Source organism: Tiliqua scincoides, chromosome 3, assembly GCF_035046505.1.
Source record: "Tiliqua scincoides isolate rTilSci1 chromosome 3, rTilSci1.hap2, whole genome shotgun sequence".
Classification (NCBI taxonomy): Eukaryota; Metazoa; Chordata; class Lepidosauria; order Squamata; family Scincidae; genus Tiliqua; species Tiliqua scincoides.
The window spans coordinates 147,232,156-147,257,497 of NC_089823.1; the positions used below are offsets into that span (position 1 = coordinate 147,232,156).

A 25,342-nucleotide genomic window follows, 5' to 3' on the forward strand; every position below is an offset into this window, starting at 1 on the left:
CGGTGCCTCACAATCCAGTAGGCTAACAAAGCCCCATTCCCTTTAAAGGGTGGGGGCATGGAGAAAGCAACAACAAGATCCCCAGCATCGTGCCAGTACAGGGGCTTTTCTTCTGCTGAGGTCCGGGGCGTCTCCTGCCGAGGTCCAGGGTGTGCAGGGAGTCTGCAGCTTGTAGAAAATGAAAGTTGTGATCAAGACCTACTTCCAGTTTCATGATAGCAACTGGGAAGTGGGTTGCAATTGCAACTTTCACTGTTTACAAGCTGTGGGGAGGCCTGCAGAGTGCTCCACTGGCAGGGCCTCTGAGAGGAATTTTACCAGGGGGGATGAAATTCCTTCTGGACCCATTTGCAAAGGGGGAGGATGAGACAGAGTGGGAGAGGGTGGTGATGAGTGAGCAAAATGGAGGCAGGGAGGGGCAAAACAGGATGAAAGGGAGGGTGGAGACAGCTGGATAAGTCTTTGGAGCCCAGGTCTACCCAGCCATGTGGCATTGGCAGCTAGATACAGTAATATGGAAAAATCAAACATACTCCTCTCTCTAAAATCTTTGAAATATAGAAGATCATGCAGAAAATTAGCATCATTATATTTAGGCTCATGCTAGAATGGAAAGGGTCCTGTGCATACCATAATTTGTTTCTGCAGTAGCTATATTCTTGCAGCTGCGTCCCTGAGCTCCTCTACACTCCTTCATGGTAAGCAGAACCACAAGCCAAGGAGTTACTGTAGCAGGCCAGTTTCCTCCCAGGTTTGACACTGTGTTAAGGAGTGTTGTGTATGCATTCCTTGGCCCAGCATATATGGCTTGCCAATAGCTGCAGCTGTAAGCTAGTAGTGGTAACCCCAGCATCCCTTGCAACAAGTCTGAGCAACAAGTCTGAGTAGATATGAAAATGTAATATTCCAGGAAATTTCTTGGCCCCCTCCATTGGCTCCTGGGCCCCCTTTTTGACCCTGGGCCCGGATAGAAATTACCTCCTTTACCCCCCTTCTCCTAGGCTCTATCTACGGGCATTCCCGCAACCCCCAGACTCCAACAAGAGGTAAGGACTGTTAGAAAAAAATGCCCCCTGCCCCACAGTGGTACTATCCTGGGGGTCGCATCACTGCCTTTTTCCCCACCTTGGCACAAACTTACCTTGGGAGGTTTGCTCCCGAGAAGTTTAAGAACCCCTGTTCCAGAGCATTAAATGGCTTAGTAAAAAACTATTCACTGTCTGCTCAAGAAAACTATACTCTACCACAGCGGTTTTCAACCGCTGTGCTGCGGCACACTGGTGTGCCACGAGGCAGCCTCAGGTGTGCCTCGGGGCCAGAGGAGGCAGGCAGCAGCCATGTGCGCGCACGGGGGGGGGGGGGGAGAAGCGGCTGCTTTGACCCTCACACAGCCGTGGCTGCTTTGCATCTCCTGCTGCTGAGTAAGAGGAAGGCTGCAAATGAGAGAATCCTCATTTACCTGGGAGTAAGCCCCATTGACTATTATGGGGCTTACTTCTGAGTTGACCCGCCAAGGATTGGGTATCAAGTCCAGGCAGAGAGGTCCGGAGTGAGAATGAGGGAGGCAGGAGCAGGCAAGCAGGTAGGAAGCGAGTGAGTCTGCTGAGGCCACCAGCCTAAGAACTGGCTGGCTAAAAGGGTCCTGGTGCCCCAGTTTGCCTGCAACTCCCCCAAAGTGACCCTCCTTGCTTTGTCTTTTGCCTTTTAAGGGAAGGGCATTGGGCCACAATCCTATCCTGGGAGTAAGCCCCATTGACTATAGTGGGGCTTACTTTTGAGTAGACATATTGCCTAGGATTGGGGTTTTGGTCGCAGTCTTTTTTCTTAACTACAGGAGCAGGCAATTGGCACTTCTCCCCACCCCACTCCCTCCCACAGGCACCCCCCCAAATCTCATAATCGCAGTTAGCACCTCTCGTACTGTCCCTCCCTTCACTCCTCCGCATCTTTCAGAGGTCCAGAATCACTTTCCTCACATTTCCCCCCCACTCCAGCTGAATCCTGCACTTCTCTCAATCATGTGTCTTCATTGCCCCTCACCCCACTATGTGCTCTCTTTGCCAGCACTTTCTGGCATTACACTTTAATAACAACATTTTTCCTCCTTTCCAGAATCACATATACTCCAAGCTTCATACTCTCCAAACTTCTTGTCTCTGGCTGCAATCCCAACCACACTTTCCTGAGAGTAAGCTCCACTGAACAAAATAGGACTTACTTCTGAGTAGACCTGGTTAGGATTGTGCCCTTTAATGTAAGTAAAAAAACTGGTAGTGTGCCTTGACAATTTTAGTGCCTTGTCAGTGTGCCATGAGCTGAAAAAGGTTGAAAATGGCTGCTCAACCAGGTGCAACAGTCAACAAAACCTTTATTAGGCATAAACCTCTACCAGGTAACCAGGACTGATTTGAAAGTTTAAGAAAACCCCTCCAGATTCTGCGGGGCTCAGCTCCAAACAGCCAGATCTTTCCATGGCCTACTTCTCACCTGCAAGGCTCTGCCTGCTCAAGTACCATGCATTGACTGGGCCCACAAGGCCCATTATTTCTGAAATGAGAAAGAACCTGGAAAAACGTGGACTAGCTGAACCTGAACACTATCCGAAGTGATTTCAGATTTTCCCAGGCAGCCAGGCGAGTATGTTGGGAGTGGAATTGTACTCCCAGCATTCTTCCGCCCACCCCTCCCCACCTGATTCAAAGATGTTGCTGGGTGGTGAAAGAGGAAGGAAGAGCTGGTAGTGGTGGTGGGCAAGGGAGGTTGCAATCCTGTTCCAGTTGCTCTAGAACAGAACTGTTCTTTGTGCAAGAACCTTGCACAAGAACTGTTCTTGTAAACGTATGTAAATGTATTCAAATTTTAAATGCAAATTCATTCTTTTTTCCCCCAGCCCCTGACACTGTGTCAGAGAGCTGATGTGGCCCTCCTGCCAAAAACTTTGGACACCCCTGTGCTAAACAATGAACAGTCATAGAAGGTATGTCCACACCCAATGTGCAGCAGCTTTACAGGCCAGAAATGGACAAGTTATTGTGTTTCATAAAGTGTGTTTTTGCAGGGGTGGGGAAGCAGCAGACGATGGACGAAACCCCCTTATTGTCTAACAAGAATGCAAAGTTCTTGGGGTAGGAACCAGTCTGTTACATGCTGTACTGCATTCCCAGTGTAGTTACTGTGAAGGCATCAGCTGGCCCAAGAGGTCATAAAACTGTACATGCAGCATGTTCTTCTGTAGATTCCAGAGCTGGCCTTTCATTCAGCGGCAAAAGAGTAGACTGAAGATTACAAGCGCTTATTGCTAATCCTGGGCAAAATGTGCTCACTGTCTGTGACAAATACAAATTCATCTTGGCAACCACAGTATCAGGCAGCCAAACTAAGTCAAGCTAATTTAATCAACCTCACTAAGTGTGTTTTATTTGCTGAAATCTATTCTGGAACATGGGAAAAGGCGGAATCGTCCTCACAGAGGAAACATTGAGTACATGAGTGAGATGAAGCAACACACCAGAATCTTCACTTGGAATGCATCGTAGAAACAGAACAATGAAATTTGCCCCTGATAAATTTTGCACAGCTGCCAACATGTGGAAATCAATCCAGCAGTGGACTCAGTTTACCAGCTATCACGGTTATACACTTGGCCATTACATCAACTGCCAGCTGCTGTGTCCTGAAACAAAAGGTTCCTTTACAAGTCGTAACATCGATCCCCAAGAAAAATAGTAAAAGCCCTTGCAGTTTGTGGGGTGAAGGGTAAGCGTAGTGCTTGGCTTATGTCATGACTGTCTTCACAAAAACAAGAAGGAAAAATATACCCTTCCAGAATCTACCACGGGTTGGTCTGTTGGGTGACTACACTAGACTTCGATTTGGAAATCCTTCTGCTATGGTGGAAGGCCCTGACTCAGGAAGCTCATCTGGTTACCTCACAGCTCATTTGTAGACGACTGACAGAGCCTTCTTATTAAGAGTCTGGGCTACTGGCAGGTACACACATCTCCCTCCAACCCAGCATGCCATCCCACCACCTAGTTGTAATCATAGAATTAAAGTACTACTGTACCACTGTATATAATCTGTGAGTTGAGGGGAAGTTTGAATGAACCACACTCCACATGAGATCAGGGAACAGCATATCGGGTAGAGGAGAGAAATGTTGAGTTTATAACTTTTTACAATACATAAATTTTAAATTGTGATTTTATAGGGCTATGAGTGTGGGTTATATATCTAACAAACATAATGCACATCAGTGGGCTGTTCTTTCATCATATTCCAAATACATATGGTTTAATATAGAATAATATGATAATTTACAGTCAATCTTACCCGCGTTTTGGCATCAATTTTTGCTCCTCTGTCAAGTAGCAGTTTAACCATATTGGTATTCCCTCTCTTTGATGCTACATGTAATGGGGTTATATCATTCTGTGGAAGAAAGCACAGGAATAGAGTTAAATTTCCATTTGCATTTCTGCTCAACTTGGATAAAATCTGCTTCACCAATTGTGATTCTCAAGATGTTTGTTTTTACGCACAGTGAGATCAGTGTGCTCCAGGACAGTCATCTACATGATGAAGATTACTCCCCAGGGGGTTACTGTGGGTAGACTGTTGGACTTATTCTGGTAATCACAACACTCACTTGTTGGCTTGGGACAACTTGCTTGAAATATATCTGCATTTTCCTCATCACAACTGTCCTGTAAGGCAGCTTTGATGGAGAGGCCACATGACTACCTAGTGAACTTCATGGTGCTTTTAAATCTAGCACTGGAAAAGCAAATAATTTTTTTTCAGGAAGTTCAACATGGTATGAGGGAGGTACTACTGCCTGTGATGTGCACAGAGCATTGCCTCTGTTCAGAAGATTTTGCAGGGTTTGTAGCACTTCAACATCCTGCAAGACCTGGGAGTATGGCATAGCCATCTTATATGCCACTTCAAGCAGCTTCCTTGTAAGGAAGCCATGGTGTTGGTTTCCTCATGAGGAAGCTGCCTGAATCGGTATACAAGATGGCTATGCCGTACCTCCCATCGGGTAAAACCAATGCCATTTTTTGATTCAGAACCCCAAATATAATAAAAAATAGGTCTAACTTTTCTGACAACAAAATGTTTGTAGGCCTGTGTTACTGATTGATCCTTTCCCATCAAAGCAGTCTACCAACACAATGTTTGGACAACGTGCTTTTACCTCTCAGAGGTTTTGACCATAGGAAATGAGGTGAAGGTTATATTTTATGAGAGCTGAACCAAAGCATTTTGGTACCAGAGGCGGAAAAGCTGAGACAGTCCCCCAATGGCGCATAATCCATCAGGAAGCACTACAAGCCCAATTGAAATGAACAGAAGCTGCGCAAGGATAGTACTGGGTTGTTGTGCAGCTTCCATTCATCAATTGCATAGCTGAATGGGATTTGCACAAGGGAACTTCCTAATGAATTTTTCCTCCAGAGGTCAAAACCTTGTTCTCTTTCTGCCCCTTTCAGCAGCTCTCAGAATCCTTGCTTGTGGTTGCTGCTTCACCTCACCTCTGACAAGAGACTGTAAATGTCTGCACACCATTAAATAATCTTCATCTCTGAGTTCTGTTAAGCAAGGCAACCATATGCAAATGTGTTGAACATTCAGGACAATTATATAACAGACTCACTCATGCACAAATATTCAAGATGTAGCTAGATGCTGTTCCCACAGAATTGCCTAAATGTTGTTCTACAATGCCTAGCAGAAGAGGCCAAATGTAACAAACGACAAGATTTTAAAATAATGATTAAAAAAAAATGAATCTATTTTTTTAGAATGTAAAAAGCAGGTAGAATACTAGGATGATCATAATAAGTTCAAACTATGCCATTTGTTGTGTTCTGGGGAAGTGGGAAGCAGCTGGTTCAATAAAACTGACAACCTGATGAATGAGCAAGGCCATCTCAGTGCCAACCAGAGGGAACTTGTACTTTGATTGGGTGCCTTGAATACTATCACAGGTAGCTGCACATAACGCAGCCAAGAGAGCACATTACCCAAGAAGGTTTTTTTTTCAAAATAGACTATCCCAGTGCCATAAACGATGCCTACAGCAATGTGACAGGTCATCTTGTACTGGAGTGATAATGACAAAAGTACCATAAGCCATAACTTGCTGTGCTTGACAATGGACATAGACCTTCACTGCTTTACCTGAAAAGATCAAACCAATACACTCCCTCACAGAACCTTGACAAATTGCAAGAAAAAAGGCCAGGATGGATATTCCATTTCTCCCTTTTGCTCTAGGGCAGTAGAAGGCATAGCTGTTAAGAGACAGCAAATATCTATAAGAAAAATGTTTCCTTGTTATCCTACCTTCTTTATTTCTTCCTCTGTCTTCTCCTTTAGTTGTCTATGCAATAACCATCTTTGACTTTTTGCTGTCAGATTTAGACAGCAAGCTCCTAGGGGCAGGGACCTATCCAAGGTGATAGTGTATTTTGCTCACATAATACAAAACAATAATAGCTCAGACTGGCAATAATTACTTAACATGAGCTATTTAGCTGTTATAAGAAAGGCTTCTTATGACAAAGTATACAGCAGTGGCTGAGAGCCCAATCTTATCCATGCCTACTCAGAAGTAAGTCCCATTGTCGTCAATGGGGCTTACTCCCAGGAAAATCTGGATAGGGCTCTGTGTTGCAGTTCAAAATTCAAATCTGAAGCCTTACCTGAAGTAAAGGAGGTGTAGTTACATTCAAGACCCATTTTCTATGGCCTTTTTGTCAGTTCGCCACTACTAAGTCTGGAAGTGGCTTATTGTTTTTAGGACTCTTCTTTCAGAAAGTGGTTCTCTTAAAGCAGTATTCAAGTTCTGACTAGCTTGCCAAATTTAGGCTCATGTACTGCCCTATCCTATGGGCTGGGCAGAACACATGTTCTGCCAGCACAGTATGCTTTGTAGCTGTCACAAATGTGACACCACTAGAGCATGCGGCATGGACTGCGAGAGGCTGCGAGTGGCTGGGTTCCTCCAAAGATGGACTGAGGACGCCCTCTGGGGCAGGTTAGCCTGCACAGGTGGTCAGAGGGAGGTGGAGAGGGGTGGAACTAACTAAGAGGCTGATCCTGAGGGCTCTCTCACCATCAGTATGTGTGTACTGTTGCCTATAAGTGTCACAAATGTGCTGTAAAGCACATTCGTAGTATCATGGGAGCAGGGGGTGCTGAACCTCAGCACAGCATGGATGGGCGATCTGCGCTCTTCCAGTACTGGCCAGTGGTATTTTCAGGATGGGAGTGGGCAGAACAAAGCTGAGGAAGGGGAGGATCAGGTTCACGTGGGGGGGGGGTGATGGCATACCTGAACCCCTCCCAAGCTGGGTGACACACCATCAGTCTCCTTGGCTCTGCACCTGCTCAAATGCAGCATTAACCAGCCACAGCAGCATTACCTGGGGTAAGGGAACAAATGTTCCCTTACCCAAGGAGACCCCAGTGGTAGCTTTGGCATCCACAAGATGCAGTGGTCACCATTTTGGCAGCACTGTAGCCCCGGGCACTGAGTCGTTCAGGACTGGGCTGTGAGGCTGCAACCTAAACACACTTTCCTATGTTTGAATTTAATGCTGCTTAACCCAATTTAATGCTGAATTTAATGCTGCTTACATCTAACTAGATATGCACAGAATTGTGGTATAGGTGGCCTTAAGCAAGCTACTCTCTTAGCAATACCACCAGCCTAATGTACAGCACTGATGAATTACTGAGAATTAGTGAGATGCAGGGCTGAGCCAGTCATGAAGTGAGCAATGCAGCTCAAGTCAGCAGTGGGTGGTAGAGCCGGGGGAGTAGCAGATTCAGGATGCCCTTTGCCCCAACTCTGCCACTGTTTCCCTCCAGCCCACCATAACAAGAGTCACACTGATCTGCTTCCTTTTGTTCCTTCCTTGTGTCCCTTTAAACTCTGCAAAGGAACTTATTCCCAGATAAAGTGTTCATAAGAGAGCAGCCTAACAACTCAATCTTATCTTCCCTCAATACCAATGCAATGACACCAAAACGGCTCGCACTGCATCCTGTGGGGTGGGGGTGGGGGGGGGAGTCACTGAGGTCTCCTCTGGTTCAGGGAACATTTGTTCCCTTAAGCCTCTATGGCACTGAGGAGCCTACTTGGCCCTGCACTCATGAAATTGCCGGCACAGATCTGTGTGGACCAGGGTCACAGGATTTGATTTGGGAAGGGAGCCAAAACTTGGCAGCCAACACTGCCATTGAATCCACCCCCTTCCTAGAGCCCTTCTGCCCTTCGCCTGCTCCTGTCGCTGCCCTGTTCTGCCTCCTACTCCCTTCCACTCCCCCACCCAGTCCCACTTGCCCTGTTAACTTACCTGTGTCAGTGGGTCCACAACAACTCTCCAGTGTACAGGGGAAGGCTCCAGCCTTCCCAACAGTGCTCTAGCAGCACATGACTCCACATGCTGCCAGAAGGGCTTGTACAACTGCCCTAGTTAATGCTGGCGAAATGCTTGTTCCATCAGTGTTACAGCTCTAAGTGTTACATCTACACCAGGCTTTAGCGGTTGCATTTTCATAAAGTTCCTACTGAAAACTGGCATTATCCTAAGAATCAACACATACCCTTGCTGTAAAGTCCACAGCAGCACCACGATTCAAAAGCAATGTTGCTACATTAATATTTCCATAGTGGGCAGCTATGTGGAGGGGTGTGAAGCCACTCTGAAAGAAAAAACAACAACACACACACACACACACACAAAGGAATTTTTTTTCCAACAGCTCTTAAAACACATGCCTTGTAGCACAGACAGACTCTAAAAAGCAAAATATGATTCAGAGCAATAGTTCATTCTATTCTAATTTTCAATCATTGTATTTCTTTTGGATTTGTTTGAAGAGTTATATAGACAGAAGAAGAGAAAGAAATTACTACAGTTATTAGGGGGGACTAGAAACACAATCCTACGCATGCCTACTCAAAAGTAAGTTCCATTGTGTCCATTGGGGCTTACTCCCAGGACAGTGTGCATAGGATTACAGCCTAGGAGAAAGATAGATGCTTGGCAATTATAAAACAAAAATAGCTGCCAAATAAAGTTAATAAAATGAAAACGTCTGCTTTCATTTAATTTTGTAAGTCAATTTCTTACTGAAAAGATATTGTTATCAGTTATTTTATTAACCTGGCAAGTTAAATATTTCATAGAGCTTCCTTGCAGAAGTTCAAATGAAGTCACTTGATAATCGCTGCTGAACACATTTAATAAATTCAAAGCAGATGCAAATTAGAACATCAAAGTCCATTTTTAAAAAATAATTAATGCAAGATATATATAAAAAATAGGATTTCTACTATAAAAGATTGAACTCCCACAGTGAGCAATCAGAGTGGGCTAATATTTTGATACCTTAACTCTAATTAAAAAGTCCCTAGCCAAACACTTTGTTTCAGTGACTTGTTTCTGTACTTAAGCTATTTTTTTATTCCTTAAAAAAGAACAGAAAAAGCTAAAACATGCAGCAATTCAAATCAGTCTCCGCAATTTGTGAAACCTCAAGGGAACTCAATGCATTTTAAAATAATCAGCAAGCCTTTTAGCCATGCTAGCTGTCATTGCCTCAACCTGGAGAGTGTTTCTAATTCTTGTTGTCACCTGGAAGAACCAGTCCCTTTTTGTTGACACTGACAATAAAGTGTCATGCAGGAGCCTAGAGGAACCAAGCCCTGGATGCAAAAGTGTGTCAGGGATGTCTGCAGCTCTTGACACAGCTGATAAAGCATTGCTGTAGCATTGGGAACCTGGCCACCTTCCTCTTAAGCAAAATATGCTTTTCGGTGGTGGCAATTAGTTCAATAGGACATTTAAATGTGCATATTTTTAAAACACCTGTTTCAGCTGCAGAAAGCCCTGGTGACTAAAACTACATTCTTCTCTAGCACATGCTATTTGGCTGAATCTAAAGCAGGTCTCTACTCCTCTAAAAGGCAAGGCAGAGAAGAGAAGGAAGAAATGAAGCAGCAGCTCTACATCGTGGAAGTGTGACGATGCATATATATCTATACATATCTATACGTATATAATATATTTTTATATATACCTCAGTTGTTCTATTCACCATCATCTAGGTTAACACATTTGGAAGCAAAGAAGGGGGGAAAAAATGAACGGTTAGTTCTCTACCGGTGATAATGGATGCAGAAAGCTTTGTGATGCTGTATGGATGCTGGGATGAAAGCACCAATAGGCACAGAAGGAAAGCGAGGCTGAATGGAAGCTGAATGACAAGCTGTTTTCTCAAACATGAATCAGTGCGTGTTAAAAAGTTAAGTTTCATCATTTTTCCTATGGCACAAACTGAACTTCAGGAAATCCCCTTTTCCATTTCAGTCGTCCCTCATGCCTACCTTGAGGGACAAAAAACTAAACACAGCTGTTGTCTCTGTGCTACAGTGATTCACGCACATAAAAAACAACAACTACATTTCTGAGTACTGTCTGTATCACAGTCTAATGTGACCAAGAAATAGAACCCAGAAAAACATTAACAACTGGTTCATTTAATCTCAGTTGTAAATACTAGCATTTAGATCAAATATAGAATGATTTGTAATTGCATTTTTTCCCTGGCTGCTGATGTACTTTTCAGAAGTGGAAGTATGAATGGAAGACAGGCCCTAACATGAACTGACTCACCAGGCCAAACGTAGGCCACCAACCAGGCTTGACGAACCTCTTGGTTTTGCTGCCTTGCTGGGACTGCAAAAACAGAGGGGTTGTCAAGTGCCCGGCAGGCCCACAATACAAGGCTGGATCACAAATGGTGCAGGCCCAACCTAAACCTGTGCTACATGCTAAACTGTAGCAATGAAACCTGGAACACAGGAGGTTTTCATACAGAAGTCACACCATTTGTTAGTAAAGAGTTGCAGAGGCATCATATACATCACTCAGTCTGTTTGCTTTCAACAACTAACCTTAGACTCCACATCCGCATTGTGGTCATTCTGGAGCAGCAGGGCAGCTGCCTTGGTGTCATCCTTGCGTGCAGCAATATGAAGAGCAGGAAGACGGACCTTCCCCTTCGTGTCATTTTCAAGCAACAAGGAAACCACCTGGTCATGACCCTGCTGAAGCGCGACTGCCAATGGTGTGAAGCCATCCTATCCAACAAGAATACTTTAGTGAGAAGTCTTATCTTAGTGAGAAATCCCACCATATGGGATTTGCAACCACACATTCACTCCAATTAGGTGTTTACCCATGGAAAAGCTATGCTAGTACCTCCTCCGGTGCTGTCACCTCCCCCGAGGATTCAAAACCAAGAGATATTGGTAAACTATAAGAGATTCCAACTATATCTTCAAAACCCACATGGCGAACCCCAGACTCATGGATTAAGAAGCGGAAAAGGAACTTGGCTTATTCCATGGGAAATATTTCATGGATATGGAAACCCATGTGGGTTTTGTATCCAAATGTGCACTACACCTGTGGGAAATATTGTTCCACGTGGATTTGGCACGTTTGGTCTGGACCTCAAATAGTTACCTCTGATTCACACATCCATGTACAGACCTCAGTTCTTGATGAATGGCTGTTCAATTTCTGAACTGATGCCACTGAAAAGCATTGTGCGATATGAAAGCTCTATCTGCAGAGTTTTGCCTGTGAAAGCTCATTCACACATGCAAGACACCACTAAAAGTATCAGGGCCCAATCCTATCCAACTTTCCAGCACCAGTGCTGCCACAATGCAGCCCCGATGTAAGGGAACAAATGTTCCCATAACTTGAGCAGGCCTCTGCGACTGCTCTCCCCCCCACAGGATGCAGTGCATGCTCCACGGGTACAGCTACACTGGCCCCGGAAAATGGGATAGGATTGGGCTCTCAGTCACTAATGTCTTAATCTTGGATGTATCAGCCATTGTGGTATAGAATTGGGATGTTAACTTGAACCACAGAGACTGGTATTCAAAACCCTGTGGGACTATTAGAATCACTTGGTGACCTTGAGATAATCCCTATCTCTCAGTCTAATCTACCTCACAAGGCTGTTGTGAGGATAAATTAGGGGATGGACCATCTATACTGCCCTGAGCTCCTTGAAAAAGGGATGAGATATAAATGAAAGAAATACAAAATACATCAAGTGATTAATTTGCATAGACTTGTGGACATTTTTGTAATATATAAAAAGGACATTTACCTCTGTAGCAAGGCTCTGACTTGCCCCATTATCAAGAAGAAACTTAACAACTTCCAGATGGTTTTCTTGGGCTGCCATATATAATGGTGTGAAGCCATTCTGGAAAGGAAAAAAGAAGCACAATAGAAATGTCTCCCTTTGGAAACATAAGATTTTGCATATTTTGGTCCACTGATTGGAATCAATTAGGTCCATATATATAGAAGAAAGAGGAGTTTGGCAGCAATAACATGGACTGTAGCAGTGTAGGCTGAATATATAAGATCACATCATTTTTAAATTCAAATGTAAACAAAAACACTTTATGAAGTAAAAACATTATGATTTGGGTTGGTGAAAGCTTTACATAAGAACATAAGAACAGCCTCACTGGATCAGGCCATCTAGTCCAGCTTCCTGTATCTCACAGCAGCCCACCAAATGCCCCAGGGAGCACACCAGATAAATACACCAGATACATGTACTCCTATGTGTGGTCACACAAATAGACACTGCTGGCATGGCAATTCAGGGCACAGTTTGTTAAAGTACAGAGCAAAGGAGAAAGACTCAGTGTTAACAGTATTGCAGGGTCAGTTTCGAGGAAGAACTCGATTGCTGTTCTCACCATTTGCTGCTGACCAGCAAATAATTTATAATCTATGCTTCTCAGGGCACAATCCTGAAATTGTGCTGGGCCGGCGTAAGACCTTTACACCGGCCTGGGAGTGTTACAAATGTTCCGTAAAGCATGTTTTGTGCCTCCTCTGGAGTCAGCCAGGCTGGCACACAGAGGTATACTGGCCTATGGAGGCCAGATCCAGCTTCTGTGGTGATGGGTCAGGGTAAGTTCGTTGGTGAGCAGGTCGGGGGGGGGGTGGAGAGGGCAGGAAGGAGGTGTTTGGGGCAGGGGAGGGTGGGCGGCACGTGGGCCTGTTGACAGGCGGCGGGACAGCAAAGGTGGGGCCAGGATCCTGCACTTGTGCCAAATCCTGTTCCTGGGCATCCAGGCACAGCTTTGCTCTTTAGGTGGCACAGATCCGAGTAGCCCCATTGGGGCTGCTGTGGCTTTGCCTGGGGTAAGAGAAATGATTTCCCTTGCACTGGACTGCACTGCTTTGGGTCCCATCCTCACACTGGATAAGGGGCAGGCCGACCGGCCTCCCCATTCCAGCACAAGTTAGGATTGGGTTGCCCAAGGTATAGGTGGTGACAGATTTTTCAATCTACAGATAAAAACTAACAGAAGGAGTAGCTGAGAATATTTTGTGGATCACATTACACCGAGGTAACTCTGGGTCGGCCACCAAGAATATGCCTCAAAACTGAAGCCAATCAGCCAATCAGCACCTGGTTTGTGAGAATGTCTTTTGTCACCTTCACACATTGCAATCTTAGATATAACCAACATTTGAGGTATACAGCTAACATTTAGCATATACAGTACATATACATATACAGCATATACAGTACAGCATATACAGTACATCTAAAATGTATCTAAAATGTACTAAAATGTACTAAAATGCACTGTATATCTATATAATGTATGACATGACCCTGTGGTGAAGAGTGAGTCATATGGGTCCTCAGAGGAGAGGAAGCCCCAGGGACTCTGCTTACTCTGTGTAAGAAGTGTTTTGTTCCTATTTGGTTTCCTTCCTAGACACAGACTCCTATTGTCTTTAAAGGCTGCCTGGTAAGAGCTGACATGCTCAGGATCATTCTGAGGACAACACAGGTTTCCACTTAACCAGATGGACAGAGAGTGTTCAGCTGTTCCCAGTCAGCTGGATGACAGCTGGTAAAACTGAAACCGGAATAAATAGTTGGACAAATGCAAAGGCACATCTTAAACAGAAATGTGACAAAATTGTGCTCTTTGCCAGAGTAAACTCAGTTGTGAATATATATATATATTCCCTCTCCAACAAGCAGTAAAAATAAACTCAGATTGCTAAATAGATTGTTCGTGGTATTCAGTTAAAATTCCTCAAACTCTTTGGATCAGCAGGCTTTCAGATTGTTCCTCAAGACTTCTCTGGCTAGAGGGACCTTTAAATAAGCTATGATTTTAATCTCTTTGATAGTTGTAATTGTTATTAAGAACAGTTATATACACCTTTTCAAGAAAAAAATGCCTATACAGCAATATAAATGCTTCCCTGCCCCCATATGCAGAAGAAACACCAGCTGAGGTGAAGAGCAACAGTTACTCTCTCCCTGCTAAATCAAAGAGGAGTACCATTTTAAATGTGCCTCCTTGCCCAGCTAGTAGGGGTTCAAAATGCTTCATCCTTTTCATAAATCCTTTTCATAAACCCTTCCTCAAGAATTTTCGTGGATTCTTAATCTCATAGTTACAGTATAATCACATTACTAAGTCACACTTCATTTTGAAAGGACTGCGCACTGGAATTTTCAAGTGACAAAGGAACTGTAAAGAACCCCTTTCGGGATGCAATTCTGGCAACTTGACAGTAGGTATCGGGAGTTCTCTACCATTCTGCTTTCCCCATTAGCCATTCCAGCCATGTAAGAATGCAGTTTACTGGAGGGCAGACTTCTTAAGCAGAAGGGCAAAATGTTTTGCTGTGCTCTGCATTCCATGACATTTTAAGAAGAGCTACAAACCATTCGGGATCACACAACAAACAACAATGACTTCAGTCTCACTAGTTAACTGCATGGGAAGCCAATGGAATGTGTTCTCAGAACAGACACCCCCCCCCCCCGACACAATATATTTGAATTTGAGGCAGAATTGTAGCGGAGAACTTCTTCATTCTGAGTCTTAAATAGGCCTGAGTCAAAAGTAGTTCCCTTTTTCCAAAAACATTTTCAGCAGTGTGAAAAACATCATCCTCCCCTTTTGGTGATTTCTCATATTGTCTTATGAAAGTATTTGTATATTTATTTAAACTGCCTTCACTTAAGAGTTGTCTCACTTTACCTCAGTGATGCAGCCAAATCAAACTGGTTGTGATTTTATTGAAATTTAGTGATATCACCATGTCTGTCATAGCCTGGGGATTGGCTTCTGATTGAACATGATCACCTCTAAGACTAAATCAGAATGGTGGAGGAGGAAGCTACCGTGCATGGGGGGGGGGGGAGGGAAGTGATGCTGAAGCAGTCATAGCGAAGGAGAAACAGAACCAAACAGAGAAAGGCAGAACTTTTTTCACCAAGTCTTTTGGGGGATGGAATTTCTGCACTGTTTAAATTCCTAGTTTCAACCTGAAAGTTAAAATAAGATAATACTCAGGGTAGCATTAATCTGAAGTTCATGATTGCACATTTCCTTCTAGAACAGGGGTGTCCAAAGTTTTTTGGCAGGAGGGCCACATCATCTCTCTGACACTGTTCTGGGGGCCGGGGGAAAAAAGAATTGATTTACATTTAAAATTTGAATAAATTAACGTAAGTTTGCATAAATGAATATATTAGACGAACTTACATGAATGAATGAAGGACTTGCAATAGCTCAAGGCCTATAAAAGGCCTTGCACAAAGCAAGGCTGGCCTTTCCTTTGCTGCTGCTACTGCATCACAGACGTGAAACAGCAAGCAGTGGAGGGAGCCCTCATCCCTCAGCTCACGCAAGAGGTGAAATAGTTGCCCTCACGCTGACAGCAGTTGCATCGGGCCAGTGCGGACTCCAGCAAGTCTCTGGAGGGCCAGAGGCTCATTGGAGACAGTGGGCTCCCTGAGAGCCGCATTAAGAGTCCTTGAGGGCCGCAAGCGGCCCCAGGGCTGGGGTTTGGGCACCCCTGTTCTAGAAGAAACGTATTTGCAGATGGGCTTTTTGCAGCCTCAGGTGAACCAACCCTGCCTGCTCTGCATCACAGCAACAACAATTGGTGAATGTATGATTTTTTTCATTGTTCTCACAAGGGAATAAATATAAGAACTTTTCCCTGATAAAGATAAATTCAGAAAGCATGAGAATCTTCAAATTTTGCAGTTGTCTTTTTGTGGTGATCTTAGAGCTGGTTCTGATCCCCTTTTTATGTTTCTTTTTTCCCCCCTTCAAAACGTAGGGAGCAGGGCCTATCAGATCACATCTAGAAGTAAGGCATCACAAGTTTCCTTTCTCACAACCAAAAAGCTACAAATGTCATAGTTTTACCGTAAAGTTTGAGAAATTTTGATTGGACTCCCATAGGGCTGGTTTTTCCACGCTGGAAGCGTTCAGATATCACAGCCCTCCCCACTCAGGGAGCAGGTATCAGGCTCATCAATTTACTCCACCTCCACTCAGCCCTCTCCTTTTCCTCTTAGCATGGAAAGAAGTGATGATTTCATTTTACAAGTTTAGGAGAGGACACCAGAGTCAAATAAATGCAGGCTCTTTCAATTTTATCATTCATTTCTCCCTGAAAGATCTCATGATGGAAATTTGCAAGGCCATGATCCACTCCCATACTCTCTCTGGATATAAGACTGGGCAAGGGAGTGGAAGATATAACATTAACAAAGCACCTGTGCTGGTTTAAAAGGCAAGTTTTAAAGCAAAATCACTAGTGCCAGAAACCTACTGCTAGAATTATTCCTAGCAAAAGTAGCCATATACCGTTTTCCCCCTCAAAATAAGACACTGTCTTATATTTTTTTTTTTTTGGCTCAAAAAAACACACTAGGTCTTATTTTCAGGGTAGATCTTATTTTTTTCAGAAGTCAGTCCCTTTATAGTTAATGGGACTTACTGCCTGGAAGGTGTGGAGAGGGTGTCCCCTCAGTCCCCAGGAGGATGCCTGCCTGCCTGCCTGCCTACTCAGAAGTCAGTCCCTTTATAGTTAATGGGACTTACTCCCTGGAAAGTGTGGAGAGGCTCAGAGCCCGGTAGGCAGGGTTGCCTCACTTGCTACTTCCCACCTCAGCTCCTCGTCAGCGTCCTCTGCCCAAGGTAGCACAGCAGGCGCTTTCTAGGTGGTGTGTGCGGGAGTGCAGTGTTCCCGGTCAAGTTTTCCACCCGCCCCTGCCCAAGGACCCCTTCTGCAGCCGCCCCCGTCCTGGCCCTGATCATAACTAGGTCTGATTTTCCAGGTAGGTCTTATATTTCAGCAATTTTCAAAAAAACAAACTAGATCTTATTTTCAGGGTAGGTCTTACTTTCGGGGAAACAGGGTATTAAGTACAGAATGCTGTGGTTTTTGTTTCTTTTAAAGGAACAAAGGACAGCATACGGCACAGAGAACGTTACCTGAGATTGTGCATTGACGTTGGCCCCATTTGTAACCAGCACTTTCACCACTTCTGTCTGCCCAGCCAGAGATGCTATGTGCAAAGCTGTGTTTCCTTTCTGAAATGAGAGATGGGTACAGAATGTGAAAAATGTTCAGCGCACTCTAATATCATCTGCAGCAGGGAGACATGGCAAAATATGTTGACAGCACAGGAGACTCTGTGTTTTATGTCCAGGGATTCCACATACAACTAGATGCAGCTGGAACCTCCACGTGATTTTGGCAGAAGTGTAGTTTGAAATTTATGGCACGGTCCTATTCAGCAATAGTGCTAGTAGAGAATGCGCTCCACTGTCACTAGCCATCGCAAGAGTGCCATAAAGCATTTTTGTAACAGCACGCCTGTTTCCAGCACCATGCAGAGCCTTCTTCTGGCATGGCAAATGGTAATTTGCAATCCTTTCATTTTTTCCACTATCAGATATATTCCATTTCCTTGACTTTCATCTCTATCTTATAACCGCCTGCTATCATCCAATTTTAGGGCAGTTACGGCCCAGTCCTATCCAATTTTCCAGCACTGGTGCAGCTGCAATGCAGCTCCAAGGTAAGGGAACAAACATTCCTTGAGGCTTTGGTGACTGTCCCCCACTTCAAATTACAGCACGCATCCTGTTGGCATGGCTGCATCAGCACTGGAAAGTTGGATAGGATTGGGCCCTTAGTGGTGTTACAGAACAGCAGAGGAGTCTCAATGTTCTCTAACCTACTCCTGTTGCTTATTGCCAGCTGCCCAGTTTCTGGCACCCCACCTAGGACCAGGGTTGCATACTAGGGCCCTTAAAATGCAATGGCACTGCTTTTTCACAATCAATTGGGAGTAGAACGAAAATGGAGATTCCACGTGGTAGTTAACATAATGCCATATGACTCGTAACAATCTGGCAATGCCCATCTGCCTAGGTCAGGGTTTCTCAAACTGAGGGTCGCAACCCACAAAGTGGGTCATGACCTGAACGTTGGTGGGTCACGAAGCTGAAACTGACAAGCTGATAACAGAAGAGAAATGTATGGAATGTGAAGCTGAGCTCCACTGTGTGTTTACTCACAAGTAGACAGCTGTGCCTTGGTCCCTTGCGAACCAGGGCCAAGAGAAACCCAACACCACAACAATGGTGCTGATCTGATGAACGCAGCCCCCAAAATATATTCAAAAAGGAAGTCCCTCCCTCCAAACTGACAAATGTATTGAACCCCATGGAATGCGAAACTAAGTTAAGGGGTTAGGACTGTGCCCTATGTCAGTGCTCTCCAGCACTGGCACAGTGGTGCCAATGGGACATGTGCTGCATCCTGCAGTTGGGTGTCACTCACGGAGGCCTCCTCAAAGTAAGGGAATGTTTGCTCCCTTACCTCAGAGCTGCACTGCCCTTATGTCAGTGCTGGAAAGCACTGACACAAGGGGTTAGGATTGCACCCTGCTACATTCATATTTACTCGTGAGTAAGCAAACATTCCTTGGCTCATGTTGAAGGTCAGGCAAAGGGGAATGCAGGACCATCAGAATGGTTCTGATTTGATGAATGTGGAGTTCAACAAATGCTCCAGAAAGCAACCCCCACCCACCATTAAAAGGATAAAAACAGAGACTTCAGCTGGTAAGGCGAATTTTTTTTTCTTTTTTAGTCTTTCAAAGCTAGGTGGGTTCAAATAGTTGGTCATTTTAAAAAGTGGGTTGTTTTAAAAAGAATGCAGCCCCCCAAAATATACCCCAAAAGTGGTTTGGGAACCACTTTATTGGAAAGGGTTACTGTCTTTTCCAGACTCCCCCCTCCCCCCTATGGAGCCTCATTTCCTCTCCTCATCACTCTGGGGTTTTAATGGTGTTTAGAGGGAAGCCATCAACCTCAATCCAGTCCAAACAAAAAATATGTCAAATTTAAAACTGATTTTGTTCCAAATCACACTGAACTAGAAGAACTTAAATTGACCTGCACATTGGATAGGGCTGAAAATATTACTGATTTTTTGGGGTAGGGGGGTGAGGTTATTGCTGGCAGGCTACAAAGAGAGTTCAAAGCCCAATCCTGGGCTCGACGCTTTGGCTTATCGCTGGCACGCACTGTCGCAAACATGCTGTAAGGCATGTTTGCAAGGCTTACCACCAGGCATACGTCTGTGTTAGCCCAGCACTGGCCAGCACTGGACTAACACCAGGCTGGCGCCCGGCCTCTGCCACTCGGTGGTCACACAGACCATCGAGCTGCAGTAAGGTAAGTGGGGGTGGGGGGAGGCGGAGTGGAGGTGTTCCGGGGGAGGAGATGGGGAGAGAGCGAGGAGGAGGCATGATGGGGAGATGGGAGGCAGGGAGGGGGAGCAGCATGCCAGAGGTGGGTCTGGTGGAGCTCTGCTCCACCTGATCCAGAGCATTTCTGTGGATCTCTGCACCTGACACGAATGCTCTTACTTCACCGCCGACCTTCCACCTCTTGGTCGGTGGTGAATCGAGTAGCCCCATTACGGGGCTACTTCCCTTACCCGGGAGAAGGGAACGAGAGTCCCCTTCTTCTGAGGTGCCGGCCGCGGCTGTCATTGGCATGTAGGATGTGGCAGCAGCCGTTTTCGGTGCAGTCACGTGCCACGGGAGCTCAGGATTGGGCTGCCCCTTGGTAGAACAGGGTTAGCTACCCCGTCATCTCCCTTTATTTGCTTTGCTCTGATATTTATTATTTATTTTGTTTTTATTTTTTATTGCTTGCCTTTTAGAGAAAATGGTGCAATTTCAGTGCTTGCCATGGACAATTTTAGTGCTTGATGCAATCTCAGGAAAGCACTTTCTGCTTGATTATGTCACTTGACATCACTTCCAGGTTAATGACAACACTTCCGGTGGGTCCTGGACAGACTGTTATTCTGAAAAGTGGGTCCTGGTGCAAAACGTTTGAGAGCCACTGCCCTAGGCAATATATGTGGCATGTTTACTCATAACCAAGTCCAATTACAGCAGAAATTGCACTTCTCCCTAGTATTCACCTGTTATAATTAGTAGCTTCCTCCTTGCCCCCATCTTTTACAAGGATTTCTGCCCCAGTAATTAGTTGTTTTCTATTCGCTCATATCACTGCAGAGTTCCTGAACTTGCCCTTACTGAGTCAGTTCCTGTTCCTTATTGGAGGTAGATTGCTTTAATTACTGGCTTTTTTCCCTGCAGTGCTCAACTTTTTAAATGTCATTGTTTATGAGAGCAATTTCACCTCTATGATGATGATGATAGTAAAAATTAGTTATATGAATGAGTGATTCCTCTGGCGGCAAAGAGGAAGTCAGTAATTAAAGCCCCACCTCACAGGGAACAGGAACCATCTCAAGTAAGGGCCAATTCAGGAATGCGATAACTTTATCAATGAACAGAAAGCAATTAATTCCAGGCAGAGAACTCACCTTGAAAGGATGAGGTATTGCAGAAGTTTCTAACTGAAAAGAAAGTAGCCCTAAAAACCTTCAGTTATACAGGCATTCCCCATATCTGTGAGGGATAGCTTCCAGCTGCCAAGGTGGATGCTTGAAACCGTGGATAGCAGTTCACAAATTGCCCCCTTCGTGCAAATGACTTATCTGTCTCTGATTGTAGCCCTCCTGTCACTGTCTCCTGCGTCTTGTCTCTGTGCTGTCTGCAAATGCTAACAGGAAGTTGGTTGGAGGGCTAAAAACAGTGCAACGTTTAGACAGCAATAGGATGGCTGCAATTAGAGACAGATAAGACGTTTGCACAATGGGGGTAATGTGTAGATCAATGAAACCGTGGATATTGGACCCATGGATATGGAGCGGATGACTACTTTGTCAGCCCACACTAGGTAGACTGATGCTGCCCATTCTCGGGATACCAACCAGAACTTGCTGTCCCCACAAAACCCTTCACACATCTTTCCCTTGAGCTTATTTTATTCCCTCCTGCTGGCCCGACCACGAAGCTGACAGAATTGGAGGGGAGAAGCACACTAAATTGGAGGGGAGAAACACACTAAGGGGTGCCCTGTTGCTGACTAAGCCACTTCAGCTGGAACTTGAAGGGGGAGAGGAAAACAATCTTGCACCCATTACTGCCACTGCCTCCTCCTCGGCTATTCAGCTGCTTCGCAAAAGCAGCTGGATAAGCAAAGAGAGATGCAGCACAATGATCCTGCCCTTTTCCCTGCAGCTCAGCCACTCTTCCTCTGTGCTGATCCTGTTGAAATTAATCAAGACCAGCACAGAGGAAGGGTGGCCACACCCAAGCTGCAGGTAAAGGAGTGGGATCACCATACTCTGTTTCTCCTTGTCTACCCAGTACTAGCACAAGCAATGAGAAGGTGGTAGAAGAAGTGCTACTTCAGGCAGTATTAAGACTTTGGATGGTCCTGCTCTCCTGTCCCAAAGCATGAGGTTGACAAGAGGTGTTTCCAACCAAGTGAGTTTCTATTAGAATCCTGAAATTATTGCTTCAAAATAAGAGCTAACACATATGTGCAGAAACCCCTTATGATCTATCTGTAGCTTGGCTACAGGATTTCAGATGACACGTGGGGGATCAAATGCTCTAAAATATTCATTAAAAAACAAGCAGATTAGGGAGAAGCTCTGCCTTTTTCTTGACATGCTAGTTGTATATGTGCAGGGACTAATTTATGCTGGGAAGCATTCAAATCTTCAAATGATCACCTGCCGTCTGTAATGGTACAGTCCAGCATCAGATGCATCACATGGGGCTTTTGCTCATTGCTTTCAACATTGTGCGCAGGAGTTTTGCTGGCGTTTGTACAAGTGGAACAGCACTTTCACTTGCTGATGGAGGTGGGATTTCTTCTAACTTCCCCCCTCCGTTGCCTGACAAGAATTTTGCTCTGCTTGTCTCTTTCTAAGCTCTGTGAATCCCAATTTTGGATACAAAAGTTTCTTTCCTTCTTCATGGCTCCCAACCTTTAAGACTGACTGTGTTTAGGGACTGTGTTACAGGCCTGATTTTGAGACTTACTGCTTGCATTCAACTGGCTCACACTTTGCTAGTTTGAAATCTGTGTACAGAACATTAAGATAGGAAAGACAGACCTTTGTTGCTGCATCCACATTGGCGCCTCTCTGTATCAGTTCTGAAACAACTTCTACATGGCCTTCTTTGGAGGCGAGATGGAGAGCGTTCAACCCATTCTGATAATAAGAAAGAGGAATGAGAAAGACTGATGCAGGGCGCTGAGAACAACAAGCGATATGTCAGAAGGCCTAAAGGTCACATTCCGATGAGATGAGGGCTTGCAAAAAACACACACGCAACAACAATCCAATAACAATGGCCAGCCTTCTCAGAATCACTTTTCAATTAAAAGCCTCCAAGAAGCAATACACAGTTCAGGGTATTCAGCTATCTTTGCAATATAACATATTACATGTTCAGCATCGCAAATAGAGTGCATGACAAGCATTGTTTTGATAAATATAATCATACAACATTATGTACATTAATGGTAATTCATAGTACATTGAGTAGATCATAAATACTATTGCTTCTACTAGTAGAACTAATTATTATAGTATACATTAATCTCAGTGATGTTAATCATCCTATTTCTTATGTAGTACTTATACAATAAAAGATATACACACTGTAGTAACAGAATAACAGTTTATTGAGTCATACAGGGACTGTTTGGACAAAGCTCCACCTGCCAGTTTCTCTTTGATGGTTTGTGTTGCATGCTTGCTGTAAGCTGGAATTCTGACTAGGTATTCTAGAATACCTTATTAGGGGAAAGATATTCAAATAAACCACACTTCTACACATGCTAATATTTTAAGTATTCATTGGTAATTGTGTACATTAATACAAACATTAAGCGTTAATTGCCTCCCCCCCCCCCCGGCGATGAAGGTAAAATTTTTTAGCATGTTGGGAAACAGGTGGAAATGCACACTCATGATGCACTAACAACACAAATGCATGAAAAGGATGAAGTATCCTCTGAGCTAGCCCAATGAAGTCTTACACAAGGATGCAAGTCTGACATCCTCTGCATACTTACTCAGAAAACAGTACCACTTATTCCAGTGGACTGCATCTTAGCAGTTTAAGTGATAAACAACTAATCCTCATATAAATGCACATCACTAGGAAAGTGAATAAGGGGTTCCACAACATGGTAGCAAGCTAGTGAGATGTGCAAGAGTCTCTCACTGGAACCTGACACTATGTGCCTTGAAAGAGCAGAGAAAATCCAATCTCATACTGTTATTTCCCTTTTAAACCAAAGAACAGTATGTAAAATATACATCATGCATTTGCACATGTTAACAATTACCCATTCCACTTGCAAAAGATTAAGATTTCAGCAACACAGAAAGATACTGTTTCCAGACGGTAGTACACCAAACAAATGGGTATAAGCTGAAGACAAGCATCAGTATTAAATACAAATTATTTAATTTATGAGAAATTAGTTTAATTTATGAGAAATTGCTCTGCCCAAAGGACTTATGGTTGTATTGTGCCCTTGGTGCAGATCAGCAACCAAGACACAGGCATGAAAGAACAGGTGCTTATGGTTGTTCCACCTAGAGGTTATTAGTCATCTTTAAATGTACCTGAGTTGCTTATTTTCAGATTCCTTTCCCCACTCCTTTCTTCCTTCTGCATTCTTTATATTAGATTGTGAACCATTCCGGAAGAGAGCCATTTTATTTTAGTTCAGAGCTCAGTAAAATTTTAAGCATTCAAATATAATACTTCAACTACAATAAATGCTAATAAGTCTACTAATAATAACACATGACTTTAGTTGTCTCAACTTTGTCATTTGTTTTTATCCTAAAGTAGACACAAATATAAGGAGAAATAACAGCTAAAACAAATAACTGTTTAATTAAATATTTCTACAACCTGATTGCAAATGTTGATGTCCACTCCACTTTTTAAGTAGTCAAGAGCTTTTTCCAAGTTGCCTGCCCGGGCAGCTCGTAGGTAACTTGCATTGGTGTCAGACTGAAAGAAAGAAAAAGAAAGCATACACAGTTTTAGAAATCAGAACATAAGGCAGCATTTAAATTGAGCTGGCACAGGAATTGCCTCCCATGTCTCATAATTGGTGATAATCATGCAGTGAGCCAACATACACTCTTCCCTTGCTGTCCATACTGATTTGTTCCTGAAAACAGCCCTTATACAGAGGTGACACTAAGGTTTGTGCCACCCAGCGAGAGAGCTCACTGTCACCCCCATGATAGATCTCCTCCCATACTAGACCATACAGAATAAATTACAATACTACGCGCACAGCCTAAATGCAGAGACATCTCTGGGGTTGGTGTAACCCCTAGTAACTTTATTTTAATATATAACAGTAACCCAACAAATCAGTAACCAACAAAAAACCAGTGGCCAACTTGATGACAAACAACTGAATAAGAGTTCTAGTATTAGCTCTGATATATGGAAATGACAGCTGCGTCATACTAACACCTTATTCATTCCCTGCTGGGTCACAACAACACCTCATTGGCACTTAGAACAATCAGTCTCTTTGGTCAGTTTTGAGTTAAGAAGATCCATTTTTTGTTACGTAAGGCAGTTGTGTTTTCTTTTCCTGGCTAATTGGTTGTAACATTTGATAGAATATAGATACAGGCAGTCTGCATTACCCATGATTCGGAACCCATGGATTTGATCATCCACAGGCTCCAAACTAGCAGGTGGGTCCATCCTGTACCCTTTGGAGGTGATAGGAACTGCACTCTGGTCACATTTATGGTCCGTTTATGGACCTTCGGAGGCCTCTAGAAGGTCAAAAATCACAACCTCTGGTTTTCGCTCAAAAATTGCAAGTCATGATTTTTGGCCTTCTGGAGCCCTCAGAAGGCCTTTTGAAGACCAGGGAAGCAACCCCAGCCCTCAGATGTTCCTCCAGAAACGTTCAGAGGATTTCAGGTGCCCAAAT

The 25,342-nt window shown here is 44.1% G+C and overlaps 1 protein-coding gene across 3 annotated transcripts in view; it reads right to left on the minus strand.

Annotated features, from left to right (window-relative positions):
- ANK3 (ankyrin 3) overlaps positions 1 to 25,342 on the minus strand; it is a 435,851-nt gene that overhangs the window by 162,057 nt on the left and 248,452 nt on the right. For all 3 annotated transcript variants that reach the window (XM_066618756.1, XM_066618757.1, XM_066618758.1), the window contains exons 2-8: positions 24,289 to 24,390; positions 22,467 to 22,565; positions 17,396 to 17,494; positions 12,211 to 12,309; positions 10,976 to 11,161; positions 8,620 to 8,718; positions 4,333 to 4,431 (exon numbers count right to left, since the gene is read on the minus strand). In XM_066618756.1, coding sequence (XP_066474853.1) covers positions 4,333 to 4,431; positions 8,620 to 8,718; positions 10,976 to 11,161; positions 12,211 to 12,309; positions 17,396 to 17,494; positions 22,467 to 22,565; positions 24,289 to 24,390 — 783 coding nt within the window. The remainder of the gene's footprint in view (positions 1 to 4,332; positions 4,432 to 8,619; positions 8,719 to 10,975; positions 11,162 to 12,210; positions 12,310 to 17,395; positions 17,495 to 22,466; positions 22,566 to 24,288; positions 24,391 to 25,342) is intronic.